Source organism: Crocodylus porosus, unplaced genomic scaffold (genome assembly GCF_001723895.1).
Source record: "Crocodylus porosus isolate Cpor-Errol unplaced genomic scaffold, CroPor_comp1, whole genome shotgun sequence".
Classification (NCBI taxonomy): domain Eukaryota; kingdom Metazoa; phylum Chordata; order Crocodylia; family Crocodylidae; genus Crocodylus; species Crocodylus porosus.
In genome coordinates this window covers 2,837,573-2,857,815 of record NW_017728914.1, presented here as the reverse complement: position 1 = coordinate 2,857,815, position 20,243 = coordinate 2,837,573, and the positions used below count along the sequence as shown (strand labels likewise).

Here is a 20,243-nt window from a genome sequence, read left to right as displayed (position 1 = left end):
GGCCCGCTCGGGCTGGGCTGGGCTGCGCGCTTCGCCCGCCCCGGGGCCGTGGCTGCCGCGTGCTCGGCTGTCCCGCGGGCTGCGTGGCGAGGCCGGCGCCGCACGACCCTGCGAGCCTCCCCGCGTGCGAGGAGACGGCTGTTTTGCACTGCGGGAGCCACCCGGTGTCCGTGCCCCCGGCCCTGCCCTTCCTCCCCGGGTCGCTGCCCGTGCCTCGCCCCAACCTGCGGCTCCTCTGCTGCGACTGGGGCCAGACGCCGCGGTAGCTGGCGTGTCTGCAGCCGGAGCTGAGTAGCCTCCTGGTACCTGCCATGGGGGCCGGGAGGAGTGGCGTGCTCAGGAAAAGCAGCTTCCTGATATACAGACTCCTTTGGCAGGTGAAGTTGAGCCAGGAGGTAAAAGTGCACTTTGCAGAGCAGCTGTCCTGCCTGCAGAACAAGCAACAACGGGACACGGAGCTCTTGGAGGACATTAGGTAAGGACACCAACTTGGCATTGGATCAGTGTATCCCTGTCCAGCCCTATCCTACCTGGACTAAGACCTTCAGTCTCAGTTCACTCCTCAGCATATGCCTGATCCCATTCTCTGTGCATGGGAATGAGCAGGGGCAATGCAGGCTTTCCCCAGGCTGTCTTGATAGGGTTGCGAGCGCCCATTTGTTCCTTGGTATCTTTGCTGATACTGTTGCTCAGTGTGTCCTAGTGCTGGTTGTGGTGGTGGCTTGTGGACTAAATTGAGACTTGCCAACTCATCCAAGCTGTGGGCTATTGAGTAGCCATGATATGGTACCAACTTCTAGTCATTAGTGACTTTGAGTTTGTTGGTTTGGATGATTGGGAAATGAGAAGCACCATGGAGTATCGTCAGCTCGCCTGCAGGCCATCCCCAAGATGCACCTATTGAAGTGAAATTGGGATGCAGAAACCTGGGGTACTGTAAGATGGGCAAGCTGCAATGGAGCTGTGTTGACAGATGATGCATGAGGCCTTCAGCACATCCTGGGGCACAGGCAATGCTGCATATACTTGTGTTGCTTTTATCATGTGTTCTCCCTGCAGGTCCTATAGCAAGCAGAGAGCTGCCATTGAAAGGGAGTATGGGCAGGTAAGATGAGGCAGCTGTATTGCTTTTCCTCATTACCGCTTTTTAGGAAGAGATTTTGCTGAGTTCTTTCAAGTGAAAATATGAGCAATTTGAATCATAACATGGTAAAAACAGACCTTGACAAAATGACTTGAAGGCAGTATAAAAAGACAAATTTTGGCCACCATCCTTAGTCATGACCCACTTGTCATCTCTCAGAGCTCACAAGAACATCTCACTATTAAGAGGAGAACAAGAGCAGCCAGGCTCACCACCTTCAAATTAAAAGCCTTCCTGACTTTGGGATGCCCACAAAGCGTCTTCCACAGCACAGTACCTCCTTTGGGTAGAAAAAAATGACACAGTGTTCATTTACTTTTTCCAGGCTTTGGTTTGTTTGTACACAAGGGATGGGGAATCTGTCTGACTGTATGTGAGGAAAGGCCTCCACATGGCTGGAGTCCAGTCTGTTCTGAGTCCACTTCAAACAGAAGCTCAAAGTTGGGGTTAGATGTCACACTTTGTGAGAATAAAGCTACGTGACCCCTATCTTACAGGTTACCAAGTGCTTCAGTTCCCATATTTCACAAGGTGCCCCCTCAGCTGTAGTTCAGAGAATCTATCTAAATTGGCTGTGGTGGTTCTGGAGGGGAGGTTTCTTGCTTTATGTTAGCCAGACAGCAGTGTACTAGTCCCCCGTTCTTAATGTTACTGAAGCTAATAAGATGTGATGTCTGTCTCACCCAGCAGTGATATTTCCCCTGGTGTCAGCTGGTACTTGCTTGAGCTGCCAAGTCTGAGCTGTGTGATGTGCCATGCTCTGGAAATCCAGTTGCTTGGCACCTTGGAATGGAAAGCTTCACTCTCTCTGCCAAGCTCTCTCCCAGTAGACTTATGCTCATTCCTCCCATTGCCAAAGGTCTGAACTCAGTCCTGGAGAGAGAATAGTTAATAGTTGGTGTCACTAAACTGAGGAGTTCCCACCCTCCCTTCCCTTGCCCCCTTCCCCCCCCACAAAAAAAAGAAAGTTGGCATCAGTGCCTTTTATTTTTCCTCTCCTGACGTTTCTCCCTCCTATCCAAGCAGTTTTGCTTCTGGTTAGCTTATGCATGAGAGTATATCTCTTAAAAATAGTCATGTTCTTCCTCTCCTGCACAGGGGCATGCGGGGCCTTTCAGTTGGATTGCTTTCACCCTTGACACTAGAGACCCAACCTGGTAATAGATTCAACTACAATATTAAGAAAAGTTCCTTGCAGTAATTTAGTTTGTATGTCATTTCCACATCGAGGCTCAGTGAAGTGAAAAGGGCTATTTGTGGGACCAGTAGACTGTAGAGTGGGACCCAAATAGGAGCCCTTCATTCAGCAAAATCACAGCCTTCCTCTCTGATAATGTATCCTCCTTTTAATCTGGATTTCCCTCTCCTGTTTTGCCACACCCTGATCAATCTCTTTCATCTGTAATAGAAATATAGGACTCATCATTCCTAGATTAAGGATGGAGGGAGAGGGATACAACAGCAATTGTCAAATATTTGAAAGGCTGCTATAAAGAACAGGGAGAACTGCCTTATTCTGAGGGCAGACCCTGCAGCAGAGAGGATTTAGGTTAAATTTCAGGAGGAAGAAATTTCTGACAATAGGAGAACAGTGGAATAAGCTGCCCAGGGAAGTTGTGGGATCTCCTGAATTGGAGGTTTTCCAGAGACTCAACAGACATTTGTCTGGTCTGGGTAGGAGTAATGCATCCTGCACTGATGCAGGGGGTTGGACTAGGTGATGTTTGAGTTCCCTTCCAACCTTATGATTCTATTATTTCAAATGTATCATGGGTCTGGCTCAGGGCCCCTGACGCATACCTTGTTTATGCGGTATTACCCCAAAGAAGTAAATTACTGGCTGAGCCTGGCTAAGGCTGCTCATGCCTGGAAGCTGGAGAATCCACAGCCTTGGTCCACAGACTGCCTTATAAAGTACTAGTGGGATTTCCTGTGGACATCTCTGGAATGACTGCAGTCCTTCTGATTGATGAGACTTTGGAAGAGTGCCAGTTGGTGCTGTGCAAAATAATGGGATTTCTGGTATTTCAGTGGGTAAACAAAACTTTTTTTTTCAAAATTAACTTTTATTTTTTAAATAAAATTGAAATGCATTGTTAAACAAGACATTATTTCACATTGAATGTTAATTTAACATGTCAAAAGAAATAATTCAGGTTTTTAAAAATGTTTTAAGGGTTTGTTTGTTTTTTTTACTGAAACAGTTCTGTGAAATAGACAAAAGTTCACAAAATATTTCAGTTGACTTGTACTTGTAATTTCAGCTGAAAAATGTTATCTGCCTCTACTGCCCAATTCACTTGTTTCCCTCACTAGGTTTGTTGTACACTGTGGCCTTTTAAATACAAAATACTTCTTCTGAAATTACTTAAGCCATTTGCCTCAGAAACATCCTGTAACAATGAGCCTCATAGGATAACAACCTTGTAGAGAAGCTTTTGCTTTTATTAATTCAGAATGTTAATCATTTAATTTCATTGCCCCCCTGTTCTTGGGTGACAAGAGCTTTTCACTGGCCCTCTTGAGCATTTCTTGTTTGATATCAAATTGCTTTAAATTGGCATGTTGTTTCTGCTTCAAAAGGTAGTAACACCAATCCATCCCAAAATTAAACCCCCCAAGGAAAAAAACAAATATTGAACCTACAAGAGAGAGAAAACTTGAGGCAACACAGAGAGAAAGAAGGTTTGAAATGCTGAAAAGAGAGTGAAAACACCCCAAAGATCTGGACTAGTTGAGAGAAAAGTATGGCTGAATTGGCCAGAGGAGAGTAAACTGTGGCAATAAGATGGATGCTTACTGAACAAACCTGAAGCAGTAACAGCTAGAAACTTGTGGGCTCAGGATTTAAAGCTAGGCTCAGACTTTCCAGGAAAGATGAACAGGTGCTGAGACTTTTTGAAAATCTCCTTTATAAGAGATGATTCAACCACTGTGATGCCTGGGAAGTTGGTATAGAGAGGAACAGGAAGCAAGAGTGATAGGTATACCAGGTAAGTAGTATTCCTGCTGCCTGGTTTTGTAAGAGAGAGCAAGTGTGAGCCAGCATTCTGGCTCTGTGGGCTTCACCAGCTGGGGTATAAGAGAGAAAGGAGTTTAGACACCATGGGTGCACTGGAAAATGCTAATTAAAAAGGAAGCAGGAACTCCTTGTGGTGATGCGTGAGGATTGATGGAGACAGGCATTCTACTAGTCCGGTTTAAATGTACTTTGTGTAAGAAAGGGTGGAGATGGCCAGGTAGAGATGGCTGCACTAGGAACAGAAGATTGTAAGTGCAGTGTAGGCTCTGCTAGCCAGCAACACGGCCAAGAGAAGAAGCACAGCAGGGCACCAGTCCTGGGAACCTTCTAGGACAGATGTACATGCAGGCTTCCTTCCTGAGAAGATATGCACCCCAGAAAGGGGTCCACGCTTGCATACAATAGAGACAGAGTGCCCCCTTCTGAGATACCCATATGTCTGGTAAAGGGTATGGTCCTGGGGACTCCCCCAAAGAACAGGGACCTGGCAGTGGGCTGGGAACACAAAGGGGCCTGTGCATTCCTGTAGGGCATCCCCTCTCATTTCTTCCTTTTCCAAAGAGACATAGTTGTTCCTGCCATTCCCCTCTGAAAGGCTCTAACCATCCTGTGTCTGGGTCTGGACCTTTTCTTTTGTGAGATGGGTGGTAAGCCAAGCACAGTGGTCAAGAATCAGAGGTGCTGCCTCTTTGCCTTGTGGCATGAAATCCTTTCTCTCTTGTTGCCTACTTGCCCCGATCTAATCTAACCTCATCTTCTCTCTCCTGGCTGCTGCTGGGTGCTAAGCAGATGTCTTCACTGAGCCACTCACACTGAAGTCTAGGTCTCTGTTCTGGGATGGTACAGCTAACTCCTTACTGAGCAGTTCGTGAGTAACCAGCGCGGGCTGTCTGCTGTGTGTTGTGTTCCACCTGTCTCTCAATGCCATCTGCTGTGTATAATCCCATTACCTAGCTGGGTTTCTCCAGCCTTGATTAACTTAAATCATTCTGTTGTCAGCAAAGCTATCTGGCCTGCAAGGTTATTAATAGCCCAGACAGGACCCCAGGCAGCCTTTCTGTTGGATGTTCACTCTAGAGTCATGCTTATTATTCTCCACCAAGCTTGAAATGGGAGGCAGGAATTTTGATACTCTCTCAGATTCCTCAGACCCTCTTCTAATGCCTAAAATTTCTTATTCTTAGTTTTGGCTGGAGGAGAAGAATTTGGAACATGGCAAATTAAATGGACAAGCTGTTTCAAAATTACTCTGGTCTCTGGAACATCACTGGCTTTTCAGCTTGTGCAGGAGCTCTTACCTCTCTCCTTTATTTTTTCATTGCCTTTATGGATGACAGTTGCCTTTCCAGTGCTATTGTTTGGGCAGACTCTTGGCAGCAGCTCCATAGTAAAACCTATACTAGGAGGCTCCTGAGAACAGCAGATGTTCCAATGACCACAAGATCTGGAACCCTTGTGAGCACTGAGGGTCATTGACCTGTACCCTAAGGCTTGCTTTAGGCTGCAGACATGCCAGTGGAATTCCAGTTCTACTGGCACAACTTTATACCCACACCAAAGAGTTGCACCATCTCTCGCCTAGTGGAGTAAGATGGTTGCCACCAACTTGCAGAAAGCATGGTAGTTTCTACCATGGGTTCTCCTATGGTCCATTCAGCAACTGATATCTTCCTAGGGTGCACTTCATGCTATGGCAGCACAGCTGCTGCAGTGGAGCCACACAGCATGCACACTGGCAATCTTACCTGGATTGATCTCTGTTGAGTCCAGCATCAGGCAGAGACTTTGGTGGTTCAGCTCTCTCCTGCTGTCCTCTCTGGCACTCTTTGCATGTCACCTCACTGGATGAACGGATTCCATTCTGGAGGAGAGCATGCCAATCTTCCAGTAGGCTTACATGAATCATCTATTTATTGGGCTTTTTCTACATGGAAAGCTTGTATCACTTTGGGCATTTATACACATACCTTTTGTCCCACAATGCACCAAGCATCCACTGCTTCAGAACAGACTTGATTAATCAAGTCTGCTCCGCACATAAGTTGATGTGAACTGCATTGCTCCACATGCAGTTGTATAAGCGGGAAAATGCATGTCAGCACACAAAGTGGCAGCAGTGTGCTTTTGAACTAAAACACTGTCTACGTGTTTTAGTTCAAAAGTGTGCCGCTGCCATTTTCTCAGCAGTGACATGCATTTCACCACTTATACAACTGCAAGCACTGCAGCGCCAGGCACTTTTCAAAGCACCTGGTATGTGGCGCTTGCATGTGTAAAAGTGCCCTTTAACTTTAGTTGGGTTTTAAACTGATGTAATTATGTTGGTGCAATCCCTGTGTGGATGCTTTTGTTTACAGAGCAGGCTACTTCAGTTATACTTAATCTTGTCCAATTCCACCCGAGTGACAAAGGAGTGGTTTACATCAGAATATGAGGTGGGGAGGAGGTATGCAGCTTTTTCTACGATGGTGTAAATTCAAAAACAGGGTTGAACCACAGTGATGAAAGTCACAGAGGTGCTAGGCTCTACCTGCTGGGACAGGCTGACCTGTCTGCCTCCCCAAAGGCCTCTCAGCCCAAACAGGTAATATCACCAAAGTCATGGCACAGGATGCCAAACCTTTTGGCTCTGGGATGGCACGGGCTTGACAAGGCCTATGTTTTAGAGTGGTACACATAAGTAAAATGTGTTGCTCCAGCAGCACAGTTAAGGTATTTGGGAAAGTCCCTGGACATTGTGTTAGGCAGACATGGAGCTGCGTTGTGGCTGCAGGTGCTATGCTGCTGCGCTCTTTGTGGACTTCAGGGTTTCTTGTTTGTTTCTCTCACCTATCTTGAAGGCTGGCAATCTGCCCTGCCCTGAGGATGCTTCTAATTGCTTAAGGTTTGTGTGTGCATGCATGCATGCTCCAGTTTGGCTGTCACCCACATAGCTAGGATTTCTTTGCATTTTATAGGTGCTTTTGTTTTTGCTTTCATCCATCTTGACTTGTTGCTAGCCTCCCTTCAGCTTGGATTGTCCTCTTGCTTTCCCTCCATCTTTCTCTTCCATGTCATCTTTGTAGGTGTCCATAACAGATTCAAAAGTGAGAAAGCCACACAATCACAATATGTTCTTGCCTATTTACTTACTGTCATACAGAGCACAGTATCCTAGATCTGATTTCAGGGGGCTCCCAGCCCTTCCTAGCAGGAGGCACTGTAGGAAGAAGTGCAGTAGTGCTTGCTCCTCATTACTCCATTTCTCACCCCTCCTTGAAAGAGGCACTGGAAGGAAAGGGGTGTGGAGTGCCTAGGTTTGGGCCTGTACTCTGCTGACTACCTGTAAAGCCATGATTAGTGCTGTCTTTGTATCCCTGCTATCTGGTATGGGAAATGACCTCCTGGTGCTTTTGGCTGCAATACAGTAGGAGGAGAGCTGTGGTCTCAGGGCCCTGAGAGTGGGGAGCTGTTGAAACAAACCAGCAGGTTGAGGAGTTTGGTGTAGAAGTATGAGTCCTGTCAGGGAGCATCCCTCTGCCCTTGCTGTTCGGGATCTCCAGGTAGAGCCCTTGGTCGGGCAAAACAGATGAGGGGAGTTGCAGTGACAAGTGACCTCATATTTGTTTGCAGGCACTCCAGAGGCTGGCAAGTCAGTTCCTGAAGAGAGACTGGCAGCGGGGCCGAAGTGAACTCAGTGACTCCAGGTGGGACAGCTGGCCAGGGAGCAAGCAGATAGTGCTGGGCTGGCCTCTTGCTCTGTCACCATGAGGTGCTGTGAGCAAACTCTAGCCATAGGGACAGTTCTCACAGTTTAATCGTAGACTTCCCAGCTGGAGGCTCTGTAAAGAGCAGTTTAGGAGCACTGGCTGTTGGTGAGCTCCTAGCTACTCCAGCCCCAGCTTCTTTCAGCAGGGAGTGCTGGAGGGGGAAGCAGGAACACCGGCTGTGGAGAGGTCCCAGATGGTTCAGGCTGAGACCGGAGCGTCGGAGATCCCTGGCAGGTGCCCTTCTACATCATTGACGTTCTGACAGTGCCAAACACTGAGCAGTTTCCCCAAATCAGGAGAGGATGCTAGAGGTCACTGCCTTTGAAAATTTGATTACTTAAAGTTGCCTAAATGTGGACTTTACCACACTATAAACTGCATTTTTTTAAAATCCTGTCTGAGAAAATTTTAACAAACAGAGGACAGAGTGGGCTGTAAAGGGAAGAGAGCACCACAGCCAGGGGAATTGGAGTGGACAGGTTTGCCCTGCTGTGGAGCTATAGAAATTAAGCCAGGCTGAGAAGTGGGTGTTATGGGCCAAGTGTACTGGATACCAGAGGAATTTCCGGGGTTTGTGTGTATCTATATTGGGCTGTACCCAAGGAGTATCAGTGTCAGGGAGAATTTGGCTAAGTCCCATGGGGTGTGGGAATGTCTGGGGCAGGGTGCCTCTATCCTGGTTTAGATCCCATGGTATACATGTACTGCTAAACAGTAGAAACCGGTATGAACTGGCTGTGGAGCTCTCCTTGGATTCCCATACCCCAAGCCCATGCACTCTTAAAAGCTGCCATGTTCACCTCAGAGACAGCCCTTTCTGCAGAACAGGTGACACTGATGTAAGATCCTCTTATCCACCGCAGCCACTTTGGTGGTGAAACATGGCAAGGCTTAGTAGTGCACTCTGCACATGTGTGTACAGAATGCAGTGCGGACGCACTGTGAGCTTCCTCAAGCCCCAGGGTGAAATGTGCTCCCACCTAGTGATGTCCAGAGTGAATTTCTTTTTATTATACAGGGGGGGAAAAGAGGGGCAGGGGCATCTTTGGCTGTGAGAGGAGGGCAAGAGTTGACAAGCATAGATGCAAGGAACTTGATTCATGCAACAAGAGTTGCCAGGAAAAGGCTCTAACACTGCAGTGTTTGTATTAGAGAGAGGTCTATGTAAGGACCAGTGTTAAATGAACAGTGGGGGGTGGTATAAGAAACAGGGAGAGTGGTCCCTTCCCTCCAGGACTTTAAACTGGGGACCGTTATCCCCCTGTCTTGCAGCTCATGCAGTAAGCTAGAAGACAGAGGTGTTTGCTGGACTAAGGATGGTGTGACTGCATTCCCCTCCTGTGGTCATGAAAGGCAGCCAAGCTCTGCATGCAGGGATCTGGAAAGTCAGGGTTCTGGTAGAAGGCAAGGAGGAGATAGGGCAGAAGATGAAGGTACTGGGGAGTGGCAGTGCTTCAGAGATGGCACTGACCTGACTCACTAATGTAGCCTCTCTTGGAAGAGAAGGAAAAGCCAGTGGCAGAGGGATCAGCAAGACCATGCCATGAAGGCTGGGTGGGAACAAGGAACAGAGGTGAAGCAATGGGTCCATGAGGCCAGACCGGTAAGGAAGAGGGAAAGTAAAGGGCCATGTTGGGGATGGATGGATTAGCCTAAAGGTATTGATCAGAGATGTGGGGGAGTTATGATGATCAGGAGCAGAGGCAATATGGCAAGTACCTGTATCCAGGAGGATTGCTGCAACTGCCATCTGTAATATTATGAGCTGTGCTATGGCTAAGAGAGTGAGGGGGCACAAGGAAGTCATTGTGCAAGGTTAGCCCTCGTCATTCTTCTGCATTGGCCCCTGAGAAGCAAGCCAGCATTATGGTGGGGGGTGACTGCATGCTGTCTAATGGTACCGTTTTCCTGGGTCAGGCTTCTTAAAAGATGCCAAAGGACAGAATGAAGCAGTGATTGTGCTGCTTGTGTGGCTGACTCAGCTGTGTGCAGGATGGGGCTTGGCTTGGGAGCCTCAGGCAGATGGATGCATGAGACACTACTCAATGGTCCTGACAGGCTGGGCCTTGAATACAGTGGAGCATAATGGCCCTGGATCAATGTGGGACTGCAAGCCTGTAGGAACAAGCCTGTTTGATTAGGCTGAGAAGAGTAGCCCTGGGCGATCTTTTTAAAGAGAAAAAGGACCCCTAGCCCTGTAGAGCCAAGGGATGCTTCCAGGTGCATATACTGAGGGGAGGGCCTGGAGCAGGGCTCGCAGGGACACGGGATGCCTGCAACTGACCGCATGGAAGGGGAAGAAAATAAAGGGCTCTGTCTCCTGAAAGGGCCAGTGGGGAACTGCTCTGAGGAGTGGAAGAGCAGGTGCCATCATGATTGCTTGTGGTGACAATTCCCCACAGGAGTGCCTTTGCAGTCTGGAAGGGCGTGATTGACAGCACCATGTGTGTGGGGCAGGCCAGGGTCACAGCCTCAGAGAACTACCGCGGCATGGCTCTGGAGGTGGCCAAGACCACCCGCATGTCCAAGGAGCACCTGCTCAAAAAGGTACTTTCCGCAGAGGGTAGATGTCAGCCCTGCAAGGGATGGTGGGAACACCCCCAGTGGCTGTTGGTACAGGGGGCCCTTTGTGTCAGTCAAGAGTGCAGAGCTACCACACGTGAGAAAGGGGATAGGAGGGAGCTAGTGTTGATGTTCCCTATTTTTGGCCACAGGAGGAGGAAATGGGGAGGGTCATGCTGGCAGAAAGAGGCAAGAACACCACACTGCTGGAGGGGGAGAGGGAGGGAGAGCAGGATGAGGGTGAGGCTAGTGTGCGTGGGCTCATTCCTCTCTCTGCCTCAGAGCATGGAGCAGTTGCAGAAGGTGCAGGCAGAGTTCCTGGAGACTGTAAAGGAGGTTGGCAAGTCCAAGAAGCAGTTTATGCATCTGCAGCGGGTCAGTGAGGTGGCCAAGGAGAAGGCAGCTGACGTGGAGGCCCGGTAAGTAGCTTCCATCAGTACTGCAGACCAGGGCAGGGTGATCCTAAAAGGAGACCCAGTAGAGGGTACAGTAGTGCTGGAGGTGTTTGAAGGGTCTGTGCAAGCATGTGACCCCAACCCCTGTTTTCGGAAGGAGAGACTGTCTTCTCCCTGGGGAGGGGGTGTGGCTGAGCTACTGTGGCAGACTGGGGGCAGGAGAGGGCTCCCTCAGGATAGGGCCAGCATCCCTGGTATGGATGGATAGGGAATGGGGAAAAGGGACTTGCCATGCTGAGGTGTCCTTTTTTGCAGACTCCAGAAGAGTGACCACGGGATATTCCATACCAAAGGCAGTCTGCAGAAACTCAGCAACAAGGTCAGAGACTACAGTCATCTACCTCCTAGTTTTCTGGCTTGTTTTGGGGATCCAGTGTGAGAAGTGCCTTCTATATGCAGTGGGGTTAGGTAGAGTGACCATACGTCCCATTTTCACCAGGCAGTCCAATTTTAAACACGTGTCCTGGGCATCCTGTTGGCTTGGTCAGATGACTAGTTTTTGTCCTGTTGTCAATGGGAATGCGGTGGCAGAGGTACTCTCCAGCCAGGGCATGCAGAAGGGGGAATTCAGTCCTCTGGCATCCCAGAGTGTTCTGCATTTCCCACCCCCTGTTCTTTGGTGATCTCAGGTGAGACTGGAGCTCAAAGACAGTTGAACCTGCCAGAGGGGTTGGGGTTAGGGGAGGAGAAGAGAAGAAGCATGTTGGATACAAAGCTTGCTGGGGGAGGGGTGTGCATGGAGCTGTGGGAAGAAAGCCCTTGTTGTGGCAGTTGTAGGATTAGGAGTTGATTTTTGGCAGGCTGGCAGAGGAGATGGTAGCATCTGGAGCTGGTTTAGGCAGGGTGGGGGCACGGTTCTGTGGAGTATTGTTCCCTGCTTCTTTACCCAGGTGCTGCCTGCCTTCCTTTCCTCCCTCCCCTGCAGTTCTCTGGACAACTGGCACAAAATGCACAGCAGCTGGCAGCAGCACAGAATGAGTACCTGCTGACCCTGGGGGCTGCAAATGCCCACCTGGAGCACTACTACTGCACAGAGCTGCCCTCAGTCATGAAGGTGGGATCTCTGCTAGTTCCTCTCCTTAGATCAAGAAGAGCTGACCTGAGGGTCTCGTGGGTTCCCTTCAGCCCTGCCTCCAGGGCAGTGTGGGGGCCAGGGATGAGCTCCAATGGCTCATGAAAGCAGTGGGGGTCTAGCTGTCCTCAGTCCTGGGTTCTGTTGCCAGCACTTGCCTGACTGCCTGTCTCTAGCTCTGAGCTCTGAGTTCCTAAGGGAAAGGTAGCGCTGTGACAGATGTTCTTGCTCAACAGTGGTTCCCAGGAGCTGGCAGCAGGTGTCTCTGCTGTGACAGAATTGAGGGCCCTGGAGTTCAAAAGCAATCCCTTTTAGAAAGCACCTGCAAACCCCTGGCTCTGGGAGACTTGATGCCTTAATGGGGCAAAGGGACCCTGTTTGTGCTTGGGCAAGGTCTGGTTACATCTCCTACATATGCAGCTGCTCCCTTGGATCTGCCTTTGAGAACAGAGGGGTCTCATTTAGCTCTGGAAGATTTGCCACTGCTTCCTTGTACTTGCACTGTGTACTACTGCACACAGGGACCCTCCTCTGCTACACATCTTGGCAACCATGGGCCTCTGCTACCTGCCCTGGTGATTCAGGGAAGGGAGGGGGGAGTCCATGGTTACTGCTAACAGGGAGCCCCAGCTCCATGTCTCAGAGGGAGGGAAGATGTGCTCTGCTGGAGAAATTCTCCAGTTCCTCAGTGGGGCAGATGGGCTAATGAAAGACTTTTCTGCACAGTGGCAGGCTGCCTGGGGAAGGCTGGGGCGATGAGGGCCCCTTATCTCAGCAGATGATCATGCCTGCTTCCCACAGCACCTGTGGAGAGGCTGAGACCAGAATAGGTAGATACCCCCCCTCTATAGCCAGCACTCCTACCTTGTTCCTGACAGCAACCCTGGCTGAGAGATACTCTAGCTAGAGCAGCTGGGAAGTCCCTCAAATACCTGTGTGCCAGTGGTTGATACAATGGGGAGGGAAATTAGGGGAGGTTCTAGCTTTTCCCAAGTTCAGCTGCGTCCCCAGCCTGTTAACTAGTTGGTCATCCTGTCCTGTTCCATTCTTTCCCTGAAATGGCCCTGAGTGCTGGTGTGGCAGCCACAGGCTACTATCAGTCCAAACCCAGCTAACCCTTTTGTACGGCTGACCACTTCCTTCTGATTGTCAGTTGGTCTTCTTGCCCCTTACCTGGATGGCCTTTACCTCAGCAGATCCCTGTGACTTGGAGTGAGAGAAGCTTGCACCTCTGAGTAGGTTTGCCAGCTTCCCCAATTCATGTGATTGCTTCCAGGTCCCTGAGAAGGACACCTCCTGGTAAGGGAAGAGGAACCAGAGGGCTTTCCAGAGGAGTGGTGCTCTTTCTGTCTTTTCCCTACTGTAATGTGTTGGATTCTGGTTTCCCCAGGCCCTGGATGGTGACCTCTATGAGTGGCTCCGGGACCACATGACCCTTATCAGCCAGACAGAAATTGAGACCTGTCACATCACGCAAGAGCAGTTCCATGGGGTCCTGGAGGCATCCACGCAGGTAACAGCATCCATCCCTGGTGGCTGCCCCCCAAGTTCCAGCTGATGGCAGCACTACCTACAGGCCAAGTGTGCCTGTGCATGGGGAAGAGGGTTGCGGCAGCCAGGTTGTTGATTCCTGCACCAATAGCTGTTTTTTTTGAGTTCTGGGTGACAAGCTGTGAGATGGCCCCTGGCCATTTTGCTCTCTGTTCCCCAAAGCGCCCCCTCACTCTCTTATGCTACTACAGGTGTGCCGGGAGCAGAACCTCCTCCTCTTCCTGCAGGACCACACCACCTTCACCCTAATGCGCAAGCAGCACTTCCAGCCTGAGGGTATTAACAAGGTAAAACAGGAGGTCACTTCACTTGGTGTTGGGGGTTGTGAAGCTTGAAGTCTAAGCTTCCCACAACCACACTGGCATAGCCTCAGCTGGCCATTTTGCCCAGAGCTGGAAGGAAGCACCAGAGCCCCGGGTGGAAGGTGCATACTCTGACCATGATGGGCTGTTCCCCAGGTATGCCTTCTAGAACCACCAAGTGGCAGCACTGGAGAGGGTGGCTTGGAGAAGGAGGCACGGCGATGGGCCACCCGGACAGCCAGAGATTATAAAATAAAGACTCATAGTGGACAGGTGAGTGTCCAGAGCTTCCCAGAATTCTCATCTGTACCAGGAGGATCTTGTGGTTATATGACGGGGAACTTGTTCTGATGTGTCAGATCAAGGGGAAAACCTAAAATTCTGAATCTATGTCTCCAGGCGCTAAGTGATTGCCTTTCCCCAGGACACTCCCCTTGGGCTTATGGCCAATGGGTTTTTGGCCTCAGCTGGGAGAGCTGCTCCTTTAGCTTGTGGTAACTGAGAAGGGAACCCACAACAGAATGGCTTCTTCTTTGCAGGGTTAAGAGCCCCCAAAATGCACCTCCAGGGGCCAACAGGTCACAAAGTGCTTGTCACTTCCCCTAGGGGGAATGGTCCTGCTGTGAGCAGTGGGGGTGGATTAGATGACCTCCTGAGGTCCCTTCCAACCCTAATTTTCTATAATTCTCTGAATGTCTGGTGACTCACTATGACTTGTGCCTGTACAGGTGCTCCAGAGGATGGAAGCCAGGAGGCAGCAGGCCTCAGAGGCAGAGGTGGCAGACATGGAGAGGAGGATGGAGGAAGTACGAGAGAATGTCCGGAAAGCAGAGGTGTGTCTTGGCTACTGGCAAGCTGTTCTGGGGGTCTGTGTGCCTTGTCTGCACCATGTGTGCATTGGGCTTTGGGTTCCTGAACGGAGGCACAGGCAGGTACAGCCCTAGGCTGGACACTGCTGGTATAATGGAGTTCTCTGACTATCCCTGGAGAACTGGGACATTACTGAGCAGAGGGGGTGAACAGAATGTGAAAAGATGGTGGTATGGCAGGGATGGGAGTAGAACCTGGTGGAGTGGCATTCTCAATGCAGTAGTGGAGGCAAGGGGGAAGAAGTTTGAGGGCTTGGTATGGTGTTAGTCACTAGGTTGAAGGGGAAAGTGTTATTGTATAGAACACAAAATGCCAAGCTAAGGTCCCCAAGCTGGGGTCTACAGCACCCTGCTAGGCTTGCTCTTCTCTAACTCTAGGTAGCAATTAAACCTGTCTACGTGTGCTACTAGCTGGCAGTTGGGAGTGGGGTGATGAGCAGCTAGGGGGACAATCCCTTCCTTTCAAGATATTTGTTACCTTTTGATTTTATTTGGGCTGTGGCTGTGTGGTGTCTAGAGTGTGGCAGGCTCAGTGCTGCCTATTAGTGAGATTGGCAGTGTACCCCCTGAGAAAAGTGCCAACGCTGAGGTGAGGACTGACAAGCAGTCATACTCCATGCCTGCAGGTCAGCAAAGTGAAGGCTGATGCCCGGTTGACTCTGCTGCGCCAGACTGGCCTTGATGTGGATGCCTGGCTGTCAGGAGCCATGGGACAAGTACTGGAGGAGCTAGAGCAGGAGCGGCGGCTGAGTGAAGCCCGCAAGTCCAACAGAGAATCCGCCACCGTGGTGAGAGCTGCCCCTGTGTCTGGGCTAGGACAAGACAGGGTCAGGAGGGAGGTCTGGGATGTCATCTGCAGTTGGACTGCTGTTTGGGCAGAAGAGGCTGTTGGAGTATGTGCAGCCTAAACAAAGAGTCTGTGGACTGGAAGGGATGATTGTACTTGTGTCAGGACCTGTGTCTGCATGATCTGGCTGTTCTGTGTGGTGGGTGACATTGGTAGGACACAGCACTCTCTGATGCTAGGCTTGTTGCTAGGCAGAAGAATTCGATTTGGCAGAGTTTGAAGACTATGATGATGATGTGGATCTGTTTGAGGATACAGGCCCCAGCGCTGGCACTACCCGTACCTATCCCTACACCTGCAGGGTTATCTTTGGGTACCAGGTAAGGGCACCATCTCCCTGGGCCTTTGGTACTATACACACGAAGAACCTGTTGCACACCACTACATGCTTGGATATCAGGATCTCGTCTCCAAGGCTTACAAATACTTACTGGCACCACGTGTGGGCAGGGGGTACTCTGTGTGCTTAGTCTCTGGTAATGCACTTCTCCAAGGGTTCAGCAGCCATTCCCCTGGCTGCAGGGAGCACAGCTGCTGATTTGTACTGTGGCTTTGTGTGTCCCTGAGCAGGCTTGCCAAGCTGATGAGCTGTCCATCTCCCAGGGGGAGGAGCTCGAAGTTATTGAGGATGGTGACATGGAAGAATGGGTCAAGGTAGGTACAGGGCAGCTGGGACATGTTTGATGGAGTGTCGCAGGTGAGGGACCATCTCAGGCTCTCTACTGCAAGGAAGGAGCTGTCCAATCTGTTCTGCCTGGTAGAAGTAGCTCTGGGGCGGGCTTTAAAATTTGGCTCTCTTGGGTCTCCCTCCCCACTGTTTTGCTTGTGGCTTGGGCTAGGGTTGGGAGAGAACTGCTATCGGCACTGGTGCTGAGCCAGCAGACCACCAGATCACTGCTGCCTGGCCTCAGAAGCTGTCTACTGTCTCCTGATACAGTGAGGCTGAGGCAGGGGCAGTTGGGCTGGCTCCAGCACCAGCGTGTTATTGAGATTCTTAACTCATGTTCTCTTGCCCTGTGGCCACCTCCAGGGGCGCAACAAGGTGGGACAGATTGGCTACATACCTGAGAAATACCTGCTGGTGCTGGACTCCATGGGGAATGAGCAGAGGTCTGGGAGCTGGAGGGAGGGCCCCTCTGAGACTGCAGTGGACAGGGAGCTCACGAACATCATGAACACAGAGTTGGTGCTGGAGCCAGGAGGTGGGTGGCTTGCTGGGTTTTCTGGGACTGCATGTAAGGCCCTGAGGATAAATGGGGCTGTCTGTGTGTAGGAGATGCCCCAAGGCTATGCAGATGTAAGAGGGCCTATATGTTCATGAAGGAGTTTACCCTATCAGCCCTTGTGTCCCTGCTGTGGCTATTCCTCTGTGACTTGACCCTATCCTGCATTTTGGCTTGGAGGGATGGATTTGTGTCTTGGCCACAGAAATGGGCACGGTTCCTGACCATCTCCCCCAGAGCCTTTGGCAATGCCTTGTGTGCCTGATTTAGGACAACCTGAGAATCTTATTTCCAGTGATGCTGAGTGTCTTCAGTTCCTACTGATTCTGACTGCAGCTTTGAGCACTTAATACCTCCCAAAGCAGGGACCCACTATCTTGTGTGTTTTCAGTATCCCCATCCTCAGCAGGACAAGGACTATTTGGGAATATGGGAAATGGCTAAAGGGGATTCTCCAAGGTGGCAAGATGCCAAGTTCTGTCCCAGGTGGTAGCAGCTGGACTGGGCAGGTGGGGTTGGTGTCTGTCAGGTGCTGAGCAACAGTGTGCTGCTCCCTGATGCAAGCTCTACTCTCTCCATAGTGTGGCTGGTCCGAGCCCTCTATGACTATGAGGGACAAAGTGCTGAGGAGCTGACCTTCCCTGAGGGAGCCATAATCCAAGTACTACCCAGGGAAGAGGGGGACGTGGATGACGGCTTCTGGAAAGGAGACTTCAATGGGCGCATTGGGGTCTTCCCTTCACTGGTGGTGGAAGAAATAACAGGAGCTGGAGGAGCTGCTGGGCAGGTTGGTCTCTGTGTCCCCATGCCCCAGCTAGCTGGACAGTTCTATTTGTCTTCCTCTAGGATAGACTGATGGCCAAATTTGCAAATTTGTGACAGTCTCAGCTCCCAGCATCATGCAGTTGACCCAGGACTGGGTCCAGAACACTTTGAAATGGTGCTTGAGCAGCACTGTCAGCCTGTTCAGCTAACTGGGAACAGAAGTAGTTCAGGTCTTCAGTGCAATCAAGTCCTGTGTTCCCTTCCCCTCCCAAAGCAGGCAGTGGCATGTGCTGGGGGAGCCCAGGACTGGAGAACCATGCACATGGCATGTCCAGGAGGGGCTAGAGCCTTCCCTTTGCCTTGCAAACAAAATGTATTCCCACCTCTGCTAATGCCAAGTCACCCATTTCACATGTGGATAGATTGTTGCTCCACACGAGGAAGTCTCCCCCTGGCCTTGTCTCCAAAGCTCTTCTGCACTGTTTCCAGCTCTGCATCTGTGAGCCTTGTGGTAGGTGCTGCCCTTTAATACCCTACATTTGTATCTCCAGGAGCTCTCTTCACCATCTCCTCCGGCTTTCTCTCCTCCAGTACTTCTGCCTGGTGTCAGGCCAGGCTCCAGTCCTTCTCCAGAAGTGCTGCTAGGAGGTGAGTGCCTCATGGGTTACAGCCCGTTGGCTGCAGTACCATGTTTCTTTTTCTTCTGTGAGCTGTTATTGGTGGAAGGGATATTGTTAGGAGATGCCATAACCTTGCCAAGTCTATAAGGTGTCTTTGGAGGGAAGCTGGAATAGGGAGGGTACAGGGAGGTGGGTTTGAATGCATCTTAGGGAGGGAAGTGGGGGAGGGTGCTTGGTCTGTATAGAGAGCAAGACTGTGTGTGTCTGGTCCTTAACCATTTTTGTCTTTCTAGGCTGCAGGCAGGATGGCACAGCCAGCGAGCACAGCTCTCCAGACCTGACTGCTGCACGTATCCGACCGGTAAGAGTGTTCTGGACCAAGGCAGGATGGGGTGACTGGGAGAATTTTGCCCCCAAAGTGGAGTGTGAGAACAGGATTTCTCTGGGCCTCACCTCATGAGCCCCCAGAAGTACAAATGCCTCTCTGCCCCCCTTCCTCTCCTCTCAAATGTCATTATGTCCCTCTCCCCTGGTACCCGCATGCCCCTCCCCTTCCTGTGCTAGCATTGCGTTGTAATCCTTCCAGTCCTACTAAATATGCTTGTTGTTTGCTTCCTGCCTCTCCCACAGTTGCTCCACACCTCAGCATGGCCATCTGGGAGCTGCTGCAGAGCTTGCTGCATCAAGTAGCTCAAGGTTGGCTTGCTGTGCATGCTGTTCCCTCTGCTATCACAGGTCCCAATGCTGGGAGAAGGCCTTGACCACTGATGCCTCACTTAACTTTGGCTCTTCAGGACAGGCCTGGTGAATCCTACAGCATGGCCCAAGGGTGGGAGATGCGGGGAAAGTGTTCCAGTGCCAAGCTGAGCAGATGCAGTGCTGTACCAGGGACTAAAGCCTTGTGATCACTCTCTGTCTCTCCACAGCTTAGAGCACCACCTCCCCCTCCTGCCAAGGCTCCTGAAGCTGAGCCTGAGCTACACCTCAGCTGACTGCTCCCAGGACCTGATGCAGATCCTTTGGCTCCTTCTGGAACAGCCCAATCCCTCCAGCTTGGAGCTGAGCGCACAGCCTACAAGTCACCTGAGCCAAACTGCTGTTACAAGAGCCCGTGGATGGACGAGCTTCCCACTGCTTTGGCATCTGCCCTTCTCCACAGCCGGCAGCAGCTCCAGTAGGGTGCAAGTTTGTCCCCCATAGCCTCTGCTCCTGCCCTGGCTGTCTTCACTGTGCCTACAGAAGGACTGCAGGGGTCTTTTAGGGAATACAGAGCACCATTAGACATTGTTTCTTCCCTCAGCACCAAGGAGGGCTGAAGTGGCAGGTCCCCCCTCTCCTGCTGGGGACATCTCCAGCAGAGGCCGCCATGTGGAAAGTACTTCACCTGAAGTCTGAAAAGGGGCCAAATGCCTGGTACCAGCTGTCTGCTTCCTGCGTTCCAGCCTGCTGGGACACTGTCCCCAAAGGTTCTGTCCTGCCATGCTCCCATGCGGTGCGACTCCCTGCTGTCCTGTGAGAGTTGATCCTGCCCTTCATGAGCCAGGTATCTGAGGCTCCTGTTCCCTGGCCCCAACTCCCTTGCTCACATGCTCTTAGCTGGCATTTCTATATATTTCTCTTAACAGATGCTGAGAGGTCATTCCCTGCAGAACTTGTCCCTCTGCCTAGCCTCGGGATAGAATCATAGAAAATTAGAGTTGGTAGGGACCTCAGGAGGTCATCTAGTCCAACCCTCTGCTCAAAGGAGGGCCATCCCCAACTAGATCATCCCAGCCAAAGCTTTGTTGAACCAGGCCTTAAAAACCTTCAAGCATGGAGATTCCACCACCTCTCTAGATAACCTATTCCAGTGCTTCACCACCCTCTTAGTCAGAAAGTCTTTCCGAATATCCAACCTAAACTTCCCTTGCTAAAACTGAAGAAACTACTCCTTGTTCTGTCATCTGCCATCACCGAGAACAGTCCAGCTCCATCCTTCCCACCCTTCAGGTAAAAGCAACTATCAAATCCCCCCTCAGTCTTCCCTTCTGCAGACTAAATAAGTCTGGTTCCCTCAGCTGGG

The 20,243-nt window shown here is 50.8% G+C and overlaps 1 protein-coding gene across 6 annotated transcripts in view; it reads left to right on the top strand.

Annotated features, from left to right (window-relative positions):
* The window catches only part of FCHSD1 (FCH and double SH3 domains 1), a 23,696-nt gene extending 3,778 nt beyond the window's left edge, over positions 1 to 19,918 (top strand). The window contains exons 2-21 of one of the 6 annotated variants that reach the window (XM_019534818.1): positions 378 to 475; positions 1,060 to 1,105; positions 7,779 to 7,852; positions 10,318 to 10,462; positions 10,760 to 10,896; positions 11,188 to 11,251; positions 11,858 to 11,986; positions 13,395 to 13,517; positions 13,747 to 13,842; positions 14,014 to 14,130; positions 14,586 to 14,690; positions 15,353 to 15,514; positions 15,765 to 15,893; positions 16,141 to 16,227; positions 16,604 to 16,775; positions 17,378 to 17,584; positions 18,108 to 18,209; positions 18,475 to 18,542; positions 18,812 to 18,877; positions 19,108 to 19,198. In XM_019534818.1, the coding sequence (XP_019390363.1) occupies positions 378 to 475; positions 1,060 to 1,105; positions 7,779 to 7,852; positions 10,318 to 10,462; positions 10,760 to 10,896; positions 11,188 to 11,251; positions 11,858 to 11,986; positions 13,395 to 13,517; positions 13,747 to 13,842; positions 14,014 to 14,130; positions 14,586 to 14,690; positions 15,353 to 15,514; positions 15,765 to 15,893; positions 16,141 to 16,227; positions 16,604 to 16,775; positions 17,378 to 17,584; positions 18,108 to 18,209; positions 18,475 to 18,542; positions 18,812 to 18,871 (2,121 nt within the window). In that variant the 3' untranslated portion in view covers positions 18,872 to 18,877; positions 19,108 to 19,198. Of the gene's footprint in view, positions 1 to 377; positions 476 to 1,059; positions 1,106 to 4,062; positions 4,138 to 4,955; positions 5,035 to 7,778; positions 7,853 to 10,317; positions 10,463 to 10,759; positions 10,897 to 11,187; positions 11,252 to 11,857; positions 11,987 to 13,394; positions 13,518 to 13,746; positions 13,843 to 14,013; positions 14,131 to 14,585; positions 14,691 to 15,352; positions 15,515 to 15,764; positions 15,894 to 16,140; positions 16,228 to 16,603; positions 16,776 to 17,377; positions 17,585 to 18,107; positions 18,210 to 18,474; positions 18,543 to 18,811; positions 18,878 to 19,107 lie in introns of those variants that run through there. The other 5 variants (XM_019534819.1, XM_019534817.1, XM_019534816.1 and 2 more) reach the window with 5 other exon arrangements.
* The last annotated feature ends 325 nt before the right edge of the window (positions 19,919 to 20,243 follow it).